At 41.2% G+C, this 19,915-nt stretch overlaps 1 protein-coding gene across 8 annotated transcripts in view; it reads left to right on the forward strand.

Annotated features, from left to right (window-relative positions):
• Positions 1–19,915, forward strand: part of MSRB3 (methionine sulfoxide reductase B3) — a 179,928-nt gene that overhangs the window by 96,297 nt on the left and 63,716 nt on the right. For all 8 annotated transcript variants that reach the window (XM_075066210.1, XM_075066214.1, XM_075066211.1 and 5 more), the window contains one exon: positions 13,251–13,279. In XM_075066210.1, the coding sequence (XP_074922311.1) occupies positions 13,251–13,279 (29 nt within the window). The remainder of the gene's footprint in view (positions 1–13,250; positions 13,280–19,915) is intronic.

Raw genomic sequence — 19,915 nt, forward strand, 5'->3', positions numbered from 1 at the left:
GGTGTCAGCTAATCCCCTCCCATGTGGTGAAAGAAAGAGTAATGTATTTATTTATTCTTTTATATATTTATTTGACTTGTGTGGCACTTTTATCTATGCTTCTGGCACCTCTCGACATTTTCAAAGCAAACCATTAGAAAAGCTAAATGCATTAATGCAGTATTTCAAGTCAGGCCAGGTTCACACTACGCCGTTAAATTGATTTTAAGAGTGTTAAATCGATTTAACGCTGTACCCTTCCACACTACAGTGCTCTTTCAGTCGATTTAAAGGGCTCTTTAAATCGATTTCTGTATTCCTACAAAATGAGAGGAGTAACACTAAAATCGATAGTATTACTTCGGAATACTGTTAGTGTGGACGGAAATCGACATTATTGGCCTCCGGGAGGTATCCCACAGTGCACCACTGACCGCCAATCTGAACTCGGATGCAGTGGCAGGTAAAAGGAAAGCCCCGCGAACTTTTGATATATTTTCCTGTTTTGCCAAGATGGAGCTTGATCGCATGGGATGGCGATGCAGTTCCCATCCAAAAAGATCTCAGCATGGAGCGTACGGGCGATAGTGGATTCTGATGCGTGTATGGGAGACAATCTGTTTGTATCAGAGCTCCATTACAGAGACGAAATGCCAAGCATTTGAAAAAAAAACTCCAGGCTACACGTGCTGCGTGACAAGGTGTAACGCAAGCCAGAGACTCAAATGGCGCTCATGGAGTGAGGAGGGGTACTGAGGGATCCAGCTATCCAACAGTCCACGCAGATTCTCGAAAACTATTTGCCATATTCTTGGCTGAGCTCCAGTGCCTGTAGGTTCAAACACTTGTCGGCGTGGTTCAGGGAATAGTCCTCAGTTTACTCCCCGCCCCAGCACGGTGAAAGAAAAGGGAAAGAAATCATTTCTTGATTCTTTCATGTCACCCTATGTTACTGATGTGACTGGGATAGAGCTATGCTGCAGCAGTGAAGTGCAGTATTCGCTCCTCTCTCCTCTCCGGTGGCAGGGACGGTGCAGTAGGACTGGTAACGGTCCTTATGAACCCGAGCGCCATGCTTTGATAATGTTCAATATCTAACTATGTTGGCCTTAGATGAGGACAGCCGACGGGGGGTGCTGGGCTTAAACAGAACAGGAATGATTCTTGGTCACTCCCAGTAGATGTTACAGAACGGCTGGTAACCGTTTCATCATACAACAAACTGGGGGCCTGAGCTTCAATCAGCCCCCTCCTTTCATGTGTAAAGAAGATTCTGGTACTGCCTGGAGCTATGGCATAGCACTGGCCGAGGCTGCCTCCCCCTCTTTTAGTCACTAAAAACGCCTTGCATTCTTTATTACTTCATGACACAAATGGGCGGGACACTGCCACGGTAGCCCGGAAGGATTGGGGGAGGGAGCAACGGGTGGGGTTGTTGCAGGGGCACCCCCTGTGATATTCTGCACGGAGCAGCTGTGCTGCTCTGATACACTGGTCTCTTAGTCACTTTGCCCCATATGTATTCTAGGCAGGACTGACTCTATTTTAGAAACCAGTAAAAGGAGGATTGGGGGGGGTACTCGGGGAGTCTTCCCCAGTTTTGCTTTTGCGCCCCGGCCGATTTCAGCAGGGCACTCATGATAGCAGTAGACCAGTACAGGGGACAGATAACCGTCATCTCATTACCAGTTTTTCTCCTGGCACGTAGACGGTACAGAACGACTGGTAACCATCTTGCTATCATGCCAAAAGCAAATGAATGCTGCTGTTTGTAGCGCTGGAGTATCGCCTCTGATCCGCGGCATCCAGTACACAACCTGGTGACTGTAAAATAAAAAAGCTGAACGGGCTCCATGGTTACGTGCTATGGCCTGTCTGCCAGGGCAATCCAGGGAAAGGGCGCGAAAGGATTGTCTGCTGTTGTTTTCCCGGCAGGAAGATGACTGACGACATTTACCCAGAACCACCCGCGATAATGATTCAACCAGAATTCCAAGGGCAGGGGAGACTGCGGGACTATGGGGAATTTTTGGCTACTGGAATAGCTGCCCACATGCAAACGCTCAAAAAAATCGATGCTAGCCTCGGACCATGGATGCACACCACCGAATTACTGTGCCTAGTGTGGCCGCGTGAAATTGAATTTATAATATCTGTTTTATAAAACCGGTTTAATGTAATTCGGAATTATCCTGTAGTGTAGACGTAGCCTCATTTAGTAGAGTCTTTCATAAAAATCCCATAGAACTCCACCCAGCCATATCCATAGCACAAGACCCATCTAAATCAGCTCTTAATCACCTAATTTCTATCATGCCATCTATAAGTGCCTAATCTCCCTAATTGCTTACAAAGAAAGGTGTGCTCTGCAAAGCATCCAGAAGGTTAACATATCCAGACTTGGGAAGCACAACCCTTCTGCTTACTTCCCCCAATGCACTAACTTTATAATGGTCTTACCTAGATTAACCCTCACCTAGCTCACTCCTAGTGCTTTTGGAAAGGTACTAAATTATTTGTCCCACTTTCCAGTCAGGTCTGATGTGATGGAAATAGATCTAGTATTAGCGGATGGTTTATATTTTCTCATCAAGTTTTGTAATGGTCTCATATGCACTCTGAACAGGAGGGAGTGATAAAACCAACTCCAGTAGTAACTCTGTCTGAGAGAGCTCTTGGAGTGGACAAGCGATTGCCTCAGAATGGATAGGAGTAAACCAGAACCACTTAGCAACCCCATCCATTTCTATGAAGTGACAAGTATCCCAACAAATCTTCTTCATTGACTGTATCAAAGGTAGCTGCCAAATCTTATAAAATCAGCTCACATAAATTAGCCTTCTCCATTGCTAGGAGAAAATCAGCAGTCACTGTTACCCATGTGGTTTCCACTCCAATCCCAGCTCTATAACCTGAGCGGTGAGACTCAAGGGAATCTGAGAATCAGGGCGGTTCTATGTATTTTGCCGCCCCAAGCACGGCAGTCAGGTGGCTTTTGACGGCGCGCTTGTGGGATGTCCGCTGGTAACACAGATTCGGCGGTGTGCCTGCGGGAGGTCTGCCGGTCCCGCGCTTTCGGTGTACTGCTGCCTAAACCGCGGGACTGGTGGACCTCCTGCAGGCATGCCATCGAAGGTAGCCTGACTGCTGCCCTCATGGCGACTGGCAGGCCGCCCCCCGCAGCTTGCCGCCCCAGGCACGCGCTTGGTGCGCTGGTGCCTGGAGCCGCTCCTGCTGAGGATGCCAGAAATTGCCAGAGTTGATCTGCCCTAATCTGATCAGTGACCTTTCCCAAAAAAGGAAGATCAGGTTGATAGTTTGAAAGATTGTGGTGTATTGAGTACTGTGCTGGAATTGCAAGCTATCATGTTTCGAGTGGGGAATGTGGGCGGTTCCTTATACTGCTTGCAGGTTAGGAGACTCTGTAGTAAAGCATGCAATCAGAATCCGTCTGGAAAGAGCCAACTCCAAACAAGGTAGGTGAGTTGTGTCTTGCTGTCTTAGGGAGCAGCCTGTGGTTTCTCTCTGGTTTTGGGTTCATGTGTGCTATTGTTCTGAATTCTAAGATATAAAGTAGTATTATGTTGAAACCTTCCTGAAACTTACGTTTTTATCTAATGTATTAACTTATGTTTTTATCTAATTTATCTTTGTGTATGCTATGAACATAAGAACTGTCAGCATCAGTCAATGATTGCCTCTTGCATTGTAAGTTGCAGGTCATCTTTAAACAATGGTGACCTGTGACGGTGAAGCCCGCCAAGAGTGTATTTTGGGGCTGTTGTATCAATGGAGTTGATACAAGTTGTTGTGTATTTCAACCAAACTCTGTAAAGAGTGGTCTTTTGGCTGAACAGTATTCTTCCAGAGAGCCATCTGGAAACTCCAATTCCGTAAGCTTCTGAGGGTTGAAAACCATAACGCAAGCCTTATGTCCCTGCAGGAAAGGAGCAACGCAACCACTGGTTGCCAGAGGTGGAGATCAGTCTATGAGCATAGTTTCCACTTCCTCTATCTCCAGTCCCATGCTCAATACTAGGTCCATAATGTGACCAGCTATGTGTGTTAAACCAGAATCACCTCAGACAGTACCAGGTTTTTCATGGCAGCTGTGAAATCCTGCACTGATCCAGAAGGGAGATGGAGCAGCTGCCAATGGAATAGCTCTCCACTGGAAGCCCCTCCACTCTCCCACTTCCCTCACAATGAAAGGCAAGTCAGAAGACATATATTGTTCTAGGAGCTTCCCTGGCCATTGTGCCTTCTTCAGCCTGTTTCTCATTCTGGCAGTGTTGATACCCAGTATAGTAGAAGCACAAAGAGTCCTGTGGCACCTTATAGACTAACAGACGTATTGGAGCATGAGCTTTCGTGGTTAAATACCCAGTTCATCTGTTAGTCTGTAAGGTGCCACAGGACTCTTTGCTGCTTTTACAGATCCAGACTAACATGGCTACCCCTCTGATACAGTATAGTAGAGCAACACAACAAAAAGATACAGTGCTAGAAAGTGTTCTCTATCAGCAAAATAAAAGAATCCTGAAGAGGCTAATACACAAAGGGCCTGCTGGAGAAAAGAAAATGGTCTTAGTGAGTCGTCAAAGACACTAGCCAGCATTGCCACTGTCTTGGTCTTCACAAAGTAATGAGTTATTTACCTCACAATAAATTATAAAGCTATCCTGATTTGATAGTGTAACCTTACTGGGAAAGGCAAGGGAAGAACTCTAAAACCATCCCAAGATTTTAAAGGTTTTCTAAATGCCAAGAAAGCTGTTTTGGACTTTTGTGCTGCTTGTTGGAGTTCAGTTACAGAGAAGCCTGCAGGTGGAATTAGTTGTGCTTTCATTAGCAGGAATTATGCAGTCCCTGAATGGGCTTCCAGTAAAAGTAATGGGAGCAAGGATAGTATGGACCAGAAAAAAGAGCAGGAAAGAAACTAAATTTGAATTTTTTTCCAACGCCAAAAACCTTTATTGCTAGACAGTGGATTTTGTGTGAATGGGAAATTAGAGTTATGTAAATTTTCTATGTGGTACTAAATGTGAATTCCCTTAGTAACTAGTGACTGAGCTGAGTTCCAAAAGAGATGAGGAATGCCCTGAATTTTCTGGGAGCATAGAGTAGCATTGCACAGAAGGCTTCTAGGAAATGTACCAAATGGGAATATTTGTGCAAGAAAGTTACAGTTGAAATACAGTCACGCGGCTGGTGCTGTAACTCAGTTCACTAGCAGATGAACCCTTTGCAACAAGCCTGAGCTTTACCCAGTTTACAGAAGTCAGTGAGCAGCTGCAGACTGTGCCATTCCTGGAGTTTTCACATGCCATCTATGTCCTTTGTGGCAAGATGGAAGAGCAGTTTATCCTACAAGTCCTCAATAGCTTCTTCATGAAAGAATTACAAAACTTTACTAATTAGTGAACAGGCTGAGCAGATCTTAGTGATGCCTGCAGCTGCTTCAGCCCCTGCCTGTTCCCAACCATGATCTCTAGCATGTGAGTACTGTCTCCCTTGGATGTAGCTACAGAGGTAGTGGGGAAAGACTTGATTCACTGTTTTTGTTTGACAAGTGTGGCTTATAGGAGCTGCAGTAACTAGAGCAAATACATTATTTAGAATTTGTAATAAGTGTATGGATAACTTTTTAAATTCCTGATTTGCCAGCCTTGTAACAATTATGAGGTTTGTCATGTTATGTATGGTTTTTCTGTAACTCTGACAAACTCTAACAGACTGACTGCTGCCTGTAAATTTCATGGATGCTAAGACATCCTCTGCTAGTCCAGGAGCACATATATAATTAGAATGTCAGCCACAATCTAGTAGAGCACTAAAGCTGAGACTTCCCACTTTGTAGATTCCCTTGATGGAACATCACCAATAGTAAGTAGAGTATTTCTGGGGAGGTTACAGGGAGTTGGGGGATGGCATAGTCTGTTGGGTAGAGGAAGTTGAAGAGGGTAGAACTTCCAGAAGGGGAAGGATATGCCTGGAGTTGGGAGAGGGTGGCAGAAGAATGCTAAGCACCATAAAGGACAAAGTAAGAGAAGAGAGACCATACTAGCTGATGAACGTTTCATCAGAACTCATCCAAGCAAACTTCTGAAATTGTTTAGTTTCACCATTATCAATCACTACTGAGGTGCAAGCCCCTATTTAAAATGTTTAAGGGTAAGGTGTCATAAATGCCAAGGTTTCTATGGATACTAATGACCACATTCTGTCCTGAGTCCATGGACTTCAGTGGGAGTTTCATGTGTGTCTGAGGGCAAAATTTAGCTTTACATGTTGTTTAGAAATGTCAAGTTTGTATCCTGTTTCCTGTGTTTTAAAATGCATGCCATCTTGGACTGACTACATATCAGCCCTGATGGGAAGAACTAGACTCTTCAGTCAGTCCTGGTTATTCTTTGTTAAGTTTAGTCATATTTACTGTATCTAGCCTGACAGATACATTGGGCACAGTGAATAGGTATTGAACTACAAACAAGCTGCAGAAAATTCACATATGTTGTCTACAATAACATTGGGGGAAAATCATTCTGGAGTCACTCTGTTGACCATAGTTGAGTTAAAACTGTTCTTTTCAGTTCAGTAGGTTGAACACAAACACACAATAACAACGTACAGTTAATGAAGTTGTTTCTCTTACAGGCTGGGAAGGGGAGAGATTTTTCTTTTTTAAATACTTGGAAGGTGCTCAGATACCACACTAATGGGGTTGTATAAATCCCTGGATGGATAATTACACCAGGTATTAGCAGGAACGGTGCCAGGGTTTCTGACGCCCTAGGCGCACGGCCGTTTCGCCGCCCCCCGCAGCTCCGAGGGAGCTGCCATAGTCGTGCCGGTGGGTGGTCCTCTGGTCTAAAGGCTCCAGTGGACCTGCTGCGGTAGGTCCCCTGGAGCTGCGTGCCGCCCCCCCGGCAAAAATGCACACCCCCCCCCAAATTCTGGCACCCTAGGCCATTGCCTAGGTCGCCTAAATGGTAACGCCAGCCCTGGGTATTAGTTTTCAATCCATGATGTTTTTTCTCTTTCTTTTTGGAAACTTGTCTTGTTGGTTGAGCTTTGGTGCATCAATAGGGTTTGTGAGCATTTTCGGTTGAGGCACTGTCTATACTTGGAAAGGGAAGGAGGATGCTGATAATGCTTTTTATCTTAGTATTATCTGTATTGAGGAAAAATTGGGAAGAATGATTAGAGATTTTATTTCATTCTGTCCGCAGTGGTCAGGACATTAGTTTGATTGCAATTGGCCAGACCTCATGTATGCATGTTCTACATCTGTCTCTCCCCAGCCCCCAGCCATAGACAGTCTGGAGCATAGTTTATTCACACTACCCTATGGAAAAGTAGAAGGTAATAAGTGAAGGAAGTTGGCCCATAGTTACCGTTTATATTTCCAGCTCCAACAGATTCTTGATCAACGAAAGCTCTGTTTTGAATGGTATGAAATTGCTAATATTTCCCCTGCCAGAGCTATGCTTGGTATCATTGGGGAAAGCAAAAAGATAGCATGGTATCCATATAAAATAGGAGTCTGAGGGGAAAGTACTCACAAACTGAAAGGGGCCAATGCTCTCTCCCTCCCTCCCTCTTGTAACTTATAAGGACAAGAGCTGTTGCAAAGATAGGAACTAATGAGGCTGCAGCAGATGCTATTCAAGGAGGCAATGAGCTTTACAGTATCTGTTCCCTGTGTTCATTTAATTCCAACAAAAACAAATCTCCCACTCAGTTGTGAAGAAGACTAAAGAATCTGATAGAGACTCAGACGGGGAAGGACAGAGGAAGAAAAATGAGTAATGGTGCTAATGTTGAGCTGCTGCAGAAGATTAGTGAAATTCTCTATTAAACAACTATAGGCAATTTCCTCCCCACCCTGCAAAAAAAAAAAAACAACCCTGCCCCACTGACAAATGGCAAATCAAATGCCAGATATCCACAGTTGTATTTGTGCCACTCTAGTCCATCTGCAATATGTGCCACAGGCCAGCTGTTGCATTTCAGTTATGCACTGGAAGAATATATGACAAAGTCAACAGCATAGAAACATTTTGAGAGAGACGAGGTGGATGAGATAATATATTTTATTGGACCAACTTTTGTTGGTGAGAGAGACTCGGGTTTGAGCTCCAGAAAGCTCTTCTTCAGAATCATTCTGTGGTTCTCACTGCCCAGTTTTTCTGTCTCTTCCTTTGTTGGGAGAGAGGCTTCAGGGTCAAAACATCAGGTTTAAAACACCTAGGCATTCTGGAACCACAGGTTCAATTCCTCTCAAGGTTGATTCATCTTTCCAAAGTAGATAAGTTGACTAACGTGCAATTTATTGTGTTTGACCTTCAAAAGAGGCTTTCTCCATCCCTATAAATATTTATAGATCTCATGGCACCTTCTGTAAGCATAAGGGTCTGTCTGAATGTCCTTAGCTAAAATTTCCCAATGCTCCAGTTTCATTATTTTTTGTTTCTCTGTGTTGGTAGTTTTGTTTGCTTGCCCTGCATTCCAGCGTCTTGCTATGTTTATGGATTGTAAAGCACTTTGCGATGAAAGGCAATTTATAAATGTACATCCGGAGCCGTCCCTTGGGACAGCAAATTGGGGCGACAGCTCCGGGTTCTGCGCTTTGGGGGGCTCAGCGGGCCAGTGCAGTTGGCCAGCGGGGTTGGTCCTATAAGTGACAGGTCAGTTCTGGAAGTGACGGATTTGTCACTTCTACCCTGGGCCCTGGACCGCCCTAGGGATGGCCCTGTGTACAATAGTACAATGTTTTGCTCCTTGTGTGTCTGAATGCTGCTGTTATTTTCAGAACACTCCCGTAGGACAAAGGAGAAGGGAATATACAGGAGGGATAAAAGATGAAGAATGAGAATCACAAGAGTTTTAGTTAAGCAATGGACTTATTACACTCAAGGAAAAACAAACAATGGAAATAATATTAAAAGTAGTTTACAAAGTGAGTACATGGTTCCACGTCATAGATCTTGCTTTGCAGGATACTCAGATTGGAGGAAATAACAGAACCACAAAGTCCTTCCTGCTAGTTAATTTAATTTAGAAATGATAATGTAATAAAGTCATAGGGAATATTTTTATTTTTAATAGGACAAGTTGTCCTTGGAACTTACTTCCAGGAATTTGTTTGATTTGGTCTCTGATATTGATGTTTCCTTATTCACAGTTTTAATGGCCATATGAACCTAGTTTCTGATACAATACAGGAGATTAATGTAAGGGGAGAAATATAATAACTTTTAGGTCTAGGATGAAATCCTGGTTCCATTTAAGGCATTAGAAGCTTTGCTATTGCCTTCAATGGGACCAGCATTTTACCCCTAAATTCTAGCCGTATCTCCTTCAACCACTTGAAACAAAAACATCTTCTTAAACATCTTCCTCCTTGATGTTTGAATCCTTCAGTTCCTGGAGGATTGCTCTTTCATTCTTTCCTCTAACTCATTGCTTAGTTTTAGTGTCAGACAAACTTCATTGTCCTTGACCTTTTTTTCCCTTTTTCAATTCTTCAATCAATAGTATTACAGAAATAGTATGTCCTAAATTTTGCCCAGCACTCCAAGATTTGGTCTCTGTAGCCCTCTCTACAGTGGTATAATGTTCTCTTATTAAATGATTTCTATGGCAACATCCCAGTGTTCTGTTTGCTTTCATAGCAACTGCTAGACATTAAGTTCTATTTATTTCTTACCCCAGATCGGTTTCCTGGTTTTCTGTCCTGTAATTTATGACTATTTAGAGCTTTAGTACTCATTACATTGCCCAGTGACCCCTGGCAACCCCCTCCCCCCACTACTTTCTGGCTTGGTGGTTGTTGCAGCAACTCAGTGTGTTATATTTTGCATGACAAGGTGAATGACAGGTCTCCAGCCCAATCAAACAGCCCTATTCCTGTTTCCAGCATATGACACTACATATCAAGATAGCACTGGAGTGGCCATGCTGTGCAATGTCATGCAGTAAAAGCTGTTTCACAAAAGGCAAAAAGTAAAGCCTGAAGCAGCCCAATCACGAGGGAAGAACAAATACAGATGAGGTAGCATGTTTATTGCCGCAAAATTAACTGCTGAATAGAGCTAAAGAGAGATGAGAGCTATATTGCATCTAGGTGTTGTTAATGAGAGTGAAAAGTGATTGACTGTTTTTGATAACAAGGTTTTTGGAACTCATTTCCTCTGTCTACAAAATCTTCCCAAATTAAACTGGTGAGAAACCACAGAACTTCAGTGAAGCTGTCCTGCTATGGCCTTTTGGGATCCTGGTCCTCTTTAAGAAGAGAAGTTGCCCTGTCAACTCTCTTTGGAAAATATGCCATGTAGGGGCTGTAGCCCCTGTCAGCCATAGAAAAGCCTTGCTATTATCTTGGATCCTACCATATTCATATTAATTGTATTGATGCTCAGTAAGTCCAGGCATCTGAGGTGTTCAGATAGCATGGTGATGGGTATGATTGAACTGCATAAATAGATACAGTACAACTTGGTGAGAGTATGTTAAGAAAAATATACTAAATCTCTTTGTTTGGAATAGCTCTGAATTTTTTTATTTTGGTATGAACTCTATGGGAATACCCATTGTAAGTCACATGCATAAATGTTTGCAAAATCAGGCCCTTACACTCCAGTATAAAAAAGGAAATAAAATAGAGTGGTAAATGTGCAGCTTTTCCCATTGTGTTGATTTTGAAATCTATATGAATTACATAAAGAACAAGAGTACTTGTGGCACCTTAGAGACTAACAAGTTTATTTGAGCATAAGCTTTCAGGGGCTACAGCCCACTTCTTCGGATGCATAGAATGGAATATATATTGAGGAGATATATATACACATACAGAGAGCATGAAAAGGTGGGAGTTGTCTTACCAACTCTGAGATGCCAATTAAGTAAGGAAAAAAAACTTTTGAAGTGATAATCAAGATAGCCCAGTACAGTTAGTTTGACTAACACGGCTGCTACTCTGAAACCTATGAATTACATGTTTTCTTTGTTTAATGCTTCTGTTAGCTCTTGGTAAAAATAAATTAGAATGTGTTTTTGCTGAAAATATCACTGTACTTTCTTCTCCACTCCATCCTTTGACCAAAGTGAGGTTTTCATTTAAACTGTTCAAGAGGGGGAAATGGGGAGAGGTGGGAAGGGAAAAGGGAGGAAGGTACATTTCTAGTTTCCTTTTTGATTGTTTAACTCACCGTAAGAACATAAGAACGGCCGTACCGGGTCAGACCAAAGGTCCATCTAGCCCAGTATCTGTCTACTGACAGTGGCCAATGCCAGGTGCCGCAGAGGGAGTGAAGCTAACAGGCAATGATCAAGTGATCTCTCTCCTGCCATCCATCTCCATCTTCTGATGAACAGAGGCTAGGGACACCATTCTTTACCCTTCCTGGCTAATAGCCATTTATGGACTTAGCCACCATGAATATTTATCCAGTTCCTTTTAATAACATTGTGATAAGTCCCAGCCCTTCTCACCTCCTCAGGTAAGGAGTTCTACCAGTTGACTATGCGCTGTGTGAAGAAGAACTTCCCTTGTGTTTAAACCTGCTACCTATTAATTTCATTTGTGACCCCTAGTTCTTGTACTATGGGAATAAGTAAATAACTTTCTTACCCACTTTCTCCCATCACTATGATTTATATACTCTGTCATATCCCCCTTAGTCTCCTTTTTCCAAGCTGAGAGGCCTAGGCTCTTTAATCTTTCCTCATAGGGACCCTCTCCAAACCCCTAATCATTTTTGTCCCTTTCTGAACCTTTTAGTGCTAGAATATTCTTTTATGAGGTGTGGAGACCACATCTGTACACAGTATCACCCCCTCCCTTTCTCTGTGTTCCCCCGATTCTCCATTAATATTCATTGCATACATTGTCCAATTTTCTTAAAACATAGAGGATTGACATTAATTTGCTCTTCTAGATTCTCACTTTGTGATTACTTGACATTGTTTTAGACATGTCAAACTCTCTCTCTCTCTCTCTCTCTATATTATATGATATACTAAAGACTATCTAATCTATCTATCTAAAACAAAGAAATATCTATATTTTGTCCCTGTACTTTAGTTATTTTTCATAAAGCAAGGTTGTAACTTCCAAAGCCACCCCAGAATCCTGTCATGGATTAAAAGAACTAAATGTTTTATTCCCCTCTTGGTTAAATGTGTTTCCCCAAAAAGTCTTTCTGCCAGTTAGCTTCCTCTAACAGGACTCCTGCTGATCGGTTCTTGTACCTTGCTGTGCCAGCTGTGAACATATATACAACTGATTGAGCAATATACATCTGACTGGAGCATGCCCGCTAATTGGTTTGAGAGCTAGATATAGACAATGCTGTCTTACAGCCGCTTGTGCAGATAGGCCTAGTGGTAAGGTTAATTCTGCTTGACAGCACATCAGCTGCATCTTGAGAATAATTACTCAAGTTAAGTTTTCCCACAGCTGAACTGAGAGCTTCAAAGGCTTCTGAATTTACTACTATTATTAACCGATATCTGAAACATAATGTTCCCACAAGGGCTAGACTTTTTCTCCTTCTTATTAAATGTACAGGTTATTAGGTTCATTTGCTATGTGCTAAGCTCTTAGAGGACAATACTCCTTGTTAGAGAATGAAAAGCTGTAGAACACAAGAAGGAGAATAATTGTGCATCTAGCACACATGATTATCTCTGCTAATACATCAGAATCAGTTCAACTTGTGTTTAAAGAGAACAAAACTATTTTTTCTATTTGCAGAGTGAGGAAATTAAAGACACACACAGAATCCTCATAAGATGTTGTCCAACTACTGATCATTGTATACAATACATATGATATTAATGAAAGAGTATCTGGTTCAAAAATAGATTGGAAACGTTCATGAATATATGGAATCCTGTTAATTACTTTTCAAAAACTAAAATGAATGAGAACAATATGTATGTCATAACTACAAGTATGTGCTGTAATACATAGTTACATAACTTAATCCTGGTTTTATATTTATATCCTGTGTTTGTTTTCCCTTGTGTGTTTTTTTCTTTCTTTTAAGATTTCTCTTCTTTGTATCTGTACATTGTGCAAATCCAATAAAAGTATTAAACATGAAAAGCAGCATTTGGGATTAAAATCAATTTGCATGCATGAATTATTAAAACACAGAGAGGTATGTCTACTGCTTAAAAACAGTAGTTTTTTCCCTCGTCAGCTAGTTTCCATGATTAAAAGCAGTTCTCATAATGTAAGTTCTTTCTGTTTCCCTTTGCAGGTCAGAAACAAAGTTTGACTCCAATTCAGGTATGTTTAGATTTACAATGTCATGCTGAATACGCTATATTCATGTTCTACTCATCAGACTAATTTATCAGTTCAGCTTCAATTTTAATGAGACTGAGGCAGGCCAGTCTTGAAAAGGATCTGAGTTTTCTCACCACCTAAGAATAGCACTGTTATTGCTGATGCCTTTAATTCATTCCCTTCATTGATTCATATCTTTTTACTTTCTTCTTTTTACCTTGAGATGATCACCAGGAAGCCATTGTATTGCAGTAAGTTTTAATGGATCCATTTAAAAAAATCATAATAATAAAAAGTAAAGCAAATGGAGAAGAGGTAGAGCTTGGTAATTATCACTACCTTTTAAAAAGAATATTTTTCTTCCTTGTGGACGAAGACATTTCATGGGAATTTGAATTCTGTGCAGTCTGTATGTCAAAAAGCAGGTGATTTGTCATGAAATTTTCATGACAGATGCATGTACACAATGCATGCCAGACCTTCTTTCTAGTAGGTTTACCAAAAGGCAATATCTCTCAACTTACCTTTTGAAAGAATTTTAATGTGTTACAGGGAAAAAAACAAAGGTCAGTATAACGGATGAATGTGTATCTAACAAGAAAAAACACACAAAGCAGCAAACAGAACTGTTTTCTTCAAATGAGGATGGTGAAAGCAGACTGCCATTTGTTAAGCTAGTTATACCCGGGTGTTTGTTGAAGTTATAAAATAGTATGCTCTTAAATTGTAAAAAATAATTTCTTATACCGAGAGCAGCTGAAATGTCTATTACGTGAAATAGCTGCTCAAAAATACATATCTTAGTTAAGAGGGAAAATATTATTTTAAATAGAAAAACAATATTAATATAAGTTCAGAACAGTCTAGTAATTAAGTTAATGTTACCCCATGAATTTATTTAATGCAGGGTTTTAAATTGTTATACTTCTGAAAATTCTACAATGTTAGTGACCTAGAAGTCTCTTGGAAATGACATATTTCCTTTCTTCCTGTTTACAGCAGTGATCTCAATTTGAATTGTGAGGTACCTGTACTATTTTTCTTTTTTTTTTTTTTTTTTTACACTGGACTGTATCTTTGCAGCAGCCAGTATAGGGCATGAAATCTGCAGAGTGAAGGGCTTACGAGACCCAATTCATGATTTGTATATAATTGAGTGATATTGTTGTGGTTTTAATTGTTGTGTTTGGGGTTCCTAGTTGCAGGTATTGCTCAAGTGAGGTAAATGCTTATTTTGGTGCCCATGGCTTGTGAATATGTAATGGAAGGGCAAGGTAGTTTTAAATGTTTTCTGATGTTGTTTTATAAAAAAATACTCTACAGATGTCATGGAACAAAACTACCAACTGTTGCTCTTCCTTGTTGCCTAATTGGAATGAAAATGCTCATCAAAGAATTCCCCTTTTCATTGAATATGTCTGAAGTGTGAACAAGAACTCTGGTATTCTGTATGGTACTGTTCTTTCTCTCCTGATGGGCAATATTTGCCAGGCTTTTTCTTTAGAGTGACTGCGCTGGGAATAGAAAGAGGGTAGAGGTGTAGAAAGTTTAGTGGGATACTGAGGCCACCTCCTAGTCCATGCCAGAGAGCTGCTTTGAACATTCTGTCAGTCACTATGCTTGGGAAATCCCCTACCTCTGCTATGAATGTGTCTTTTAACATGGACAAATATGGTAGCACCCACCTTTAACACCATGATGTATGTGGCTTCATCCTTCTGAAATGTGTAAAGTTGGTATGTTGCCTGTCAGTGATGGAGAATCCACCATGACCTTTGGTAAATTGTTCCAATAGTTAATTATTCTCCCTGTTAAAAAATTACACCTTATTTCCAGTCTGAATTTGTCAAGTGTCTACTTCCAGGCATTGGATTGTGTTTATACCTTTCTCTGCTAGATTGAAGAGCCCATTATTAAATATTTGTTTCCTAGGTAGGTATTTATAGACTGTAATCAAGTCACCCATTAACTTTATGTTTGTTAAACTAAATAGATTGAGCTCCTTGAGTCTATCACTATAAGGCAGGTTTTCTGATCCTTTAATCATTCTTGTGGCTCTTCTTTGTGCTCTCTCTGATTTATTAACATCCTTTACCAACATGCAGGATGTATGAATTGTAGGAATATTGCTCTGGCTGCCCTGTTCCATCTGTCTTTCTGCACATCTCCATTTCAAAACAGAAAGATGCACACCTAGGACTTTAAAAAGCAACAAAGAGTCCTGTGGCACCTTATAGACTAACAGATGTATTGGAGCATAAGCTTTTGTGGGTGAATACCTACTTCGTCAGACGTATTCACCCGCGAAAACTTATGCTCCAATACATGTTAGTCTATAAGGTGCCACAGGACTCTTTGTTGCTTTTTGCAGATCCAGACTAACACGGCTACCCCTCTGATACCTTGGACTTTGTTATTCCCAAATACTCCACATATAGACAATGTTATGATGGCAAAATAATGCCTTGTTCCTTTTCAGCTTTGAAAATGGATTAATCGTTTATTCCAGAATAAGAATGTTTGTGTATCGAGTTATTCAGGAATAGCTACTACACTTTATAAATTCACACGTACCTTAATCCGAATTAACTTTCAAGGGTAGACAAGCCCTTAGTGGTCATTCTCTGTATGTATTTGGTGAAGAATGGAAACTATTCTCGAAGCGCAAAAATCTGCTCTAGGGCAAGAGGGTGAGAATTTCCTTCTTTTTCTTTTCTAGCAACAAGTGTGAAAGTATTGAAAAATAAAAAAAGACACGACTATTTTTTTTCTGAAGCTGGCACAAAGTCTGGAATGTAGCTTTTAAAAAAAGTCTAATAGGTTCACTATAAATTCAGACTTTGGAAACATTGTACAACACTGAAATATTAGGCAGATATTGTCAAAGGAAAATTAATTTGAACTTGAACATTTAACTTAAAAGTGTGCTGTAAAATTTCTGTATGGATAATCCAGTATTTATCATGTAAATAGCTAGAACATCTATACAGGGGACATAGTTTTCATCCTCATGACTAAAAATTTTGTCTGAGAAACTGTTTTGGCATGCTAATTTTGTATCTTTATCAAGGGAAACATTTTGCCTCAAAATATGAAATTAGCTTCATGCCGTAAACGTTCTTAGGTGACAAAATGACTGTGGTTTACTTTTATATCATGGTATTATGGATTTAAATAGTTAAAAAAAAACACAATATATTAAAGCAAAAAATCTGTTGTAAGAAATACTTTAAAAATATGGTATTTGTCCTACTGTTCTCTCAAAATTCGCCATTTGTCGTAGTAACCCATGAAAAAGAAAGCTGAGAGTATGTTCTTAGCATTTTGTAGGGTACCATTTAGATTATGCTATTCTATTATTAATTATTATTATTAATTAATAATAAATTGTATAGAGGCCCCATTGTGGTTGGTTGGAAATTAAGGTGGCATTTTGGAACAAAATTCAACAGGTTCATATTCTCTTGTTGTAGATCAGTATCATGCTGCTGACAGTAAATTAGATTGGATTAATGTTTAGACTTGTAGTGGTATATCTGACACGGAAGGATTTTAAATTAAGGGAAATGTCAATCTTAGTAATAAAATAATATTTATATAACATTCTTAATCTGTAGATCTCAAAGTAGATAGCTAAGGGTAAGTCTACACTGCACGATTATTTCGAATTAGCTTAAACCGATATTACAAAACAGATCTAATAAAATCGGTTTAGTGCGTCCACAGTGGGATCCTGAAATCGATTGTTTGCGTCCATGGTCCAAAGCTACCATCGATTTCAGGAGCGGTGCACTGTGGGTAGCTGTTCCTCAGCTATCCCATAGTTCCCACTTCCGTGTTGAGAGCACAGTGCCTGATGGGGCAGAAAACATTGCCCCGGGTGGTGCTGGGTACAGCCTCACCCCTCCCTTTGTGAAGGCAGCAGACAACCCTTTGGCGCCTTTTTCGCGGAGTGCATTGAGCAAACGCCATAGCACAGCAATCTTTCCCTTTTTTTTTTCACGTGGTGGTGGGGGGAAATAAACTGAGGAGCTGTTCCCTGAACCACGCCAGACACTGTGTTTGAACCTACAGACATTGGGAGCTCAGCCAAGAATGCAAATAATTTTCAGAGACTGCTGTGGACTGTGGGATAGCTGGAGTCCTCAGTACCCCCTCCCTCCCTTCATGAGCGTCCATTTGAGTCTCTGGCTTCCCGTTACGCTTGTCACACAGCGCTGTGTATCCTGGAGTTTTTTATTCAAACGCTTTGGCATTTCGTGTTCTGTAACGGAGCTGAATACAACAGATTTGTCTCCCCATACAGCGATCAGACCTAGTATCTCCCGTACGGTCTATGCTGGAGCTCTTTTTCGATTTCAGACTGCATCGCCAGCCGTGCTGATCAGAGCTCCACGCTGGGCAAGCAGGAAATGTAATTCAAAAGTTCGCGGGGCTTTTCCTGTTTACCTGCCCGCTGCATCCGAGTTCAGATTGCTGTCCAGAGCGGTCAGTGCTGCACTCTGGGATGCCGCCCGGAGGCCAATAACGTCGATTTCCGTCCACATGAACCCTAATCCGAGTTATCACTATCGAATTTAGCGCTACTCCTCTCGTTTGGGAGGAGTTCCGAAATCGATTTAAGGAGCCGTTTAACTCGATATTAATGACGATGTCATGTGAACGGATACAGCGTTAAATCGGTATATCGGCCATTAAACCGATTTAAAGTCGCAGTGTAGACCTGGCCTAAGAATCGTTATCGCCATTTTACTAGTGGGGAACCAGAGTCACAGCTAGGTGGAGTAAGTTGCCAGTGTTACACAGTGTAAGACCCACAAAGTCGGAATAAATTCTCCTTACTCCCTGTGCATCTGAGACAGACATTTGCAGCAGATGAATGCACAAACGCACGCAAGGATGCACACTGTGTTGCATTTAATTTTGTTGCATTTGCTGATGCAAGTTAATCTGACTTGATATGTTTGTTCCTCTAAAAATGAAAGTCCTTCTCTTGAGCAAGTGCAACATCTTCAGAGACAGTTTCTCTCCTGTTTCATTCCTTTATTTATTTATCTGAATAGAAATGCAAAATATACAGTACCTTTATTTATCTGTCACTCCTTTGACAGTTATCTTGAAAAAACAATCCCGTTAAAGTCTGTAGCTAACCTACAACAGTCACCAACAAAACTCATCCCCCAACTAAAGCATGTCCCAAGCAAAAACTAAACATCAGTTTTCATTGGACTCTTCCTCCCCTAAAAGCCCAATATTCAAATGTGGACCTAACAATCAAACATTTTATCAATGCCTACTAAAAAATTTTTAGGAATGTTTAATAGATTTAGACCTCATTTAAAGACAGGAAAGGGATCCTCTGGAAGGTATAGTAAACTCAGATTAAGATCTATAATATACTGAGGAATGCTCACGAACTGGGACAAAACATTTTGACATATCTAATTCATAAAGGAAAGAAGAACTAAATACTGCCCTGACTTGTGATAACTAAAATTAATTAGCAGCCTGGTCTATTTTCTCTTTGCTACATAGGAGTAGAAAAGTTGGTCAGATTGTTCAACATACATCACAGTATCTGGATTTATGGTAGCTCCTTAGGGCTTGTCTACACTACAAAGTTAAATCGACTTTATCTAATTTGACCTCGAGCCTCCGAATTAAGTAGATTGTGCATGGCCACACTATGCTCATTGTCTCGATGGAATGTGTCCTCACTAGCAGCGCCTGCATCGATGCACAAAGCAGTGCATCATGGGTAGCTATCCCAAAGTGCAGTGTGCCATAGTGTGTTTTGGGAAGTTTGTGCAATGCCATGTGAGACCAAAACGTTGCAGGGGAGAATGGGAACATTGCGTCAGCATCCTATGATGCACTATCCTCCCGCTCTCATATCAACGGCAAACAACCCAGTGGTTTTCGCATTTAAATCCACCGTTCATACACCATAACCCCAGAAGCATGGAGCCTGCTCAGTTGTGCACTCTTGCTGTGAGCATCTGAAACACCTTGTGTCTTCTCCTGCAGTATTTCCAGAGATGAAGTAGGGTCCACTCTGCGGAACATAGTAATGTCCTGCAAGCAGCCTTGCTGCAAGCCACTGAAAAAAAACAATTCACAGTTGCTGCTGGCAGTTACAGAGCAGCTGTACTCTGAGCGCTGTTTCCGGTTCTGTGAAACAAGCACTTACTGGTGAGACTGCATCGTTTTGCAGGTATGGGATGATGAGCAGTGGCTGCAGAACTTTCGAATGCAGAAGGCCACCTTCCAGGAACTTTGTGCAGAGCTTTCCCCTGCCCTGCAGTTCAGCAACACAAAAATGAGAGCTGCTCTGAGAGAGGAGAAGCGAGTGGGAATCGCTATATGGAACCTTGCAGCGCCAGATAGTTACTGGTCAATGGGGAATCAATTTGGAGTAGGTAAATTAACCATGGGAGCTGCTGTGCTCCAAGTGTGCAGGGCCATTAATCAACTTCTGCTACAAAAGGTAGTGAGTCTTGGAAATGTGCGAGACATAGTGGATGGTTTTGCCACGATGGGGTTCCCTAATTGTGGTGGAGCGATAGATGGTACGCATATCCCCATCTTGGCACCAGACCATGTTACCAAAGAGTACATAAACTGAAAGGGATACTT

The sequence above is a fragment of the Chelonoidis abingdonii genome, chromosome 1 (assembly GCF_003597395.2).
Source record: "Chelonoidis abingdonii isolate Lonesome George chromosome 1, CheloAbing_2.0, whole genome shotgun sequence".
Taxonomy (NCBI): Eukaryota; Metazoa; Chordata; order Testudines; family Testudinidae; genus Chelonoidis; species Chelonoidis abingdonii.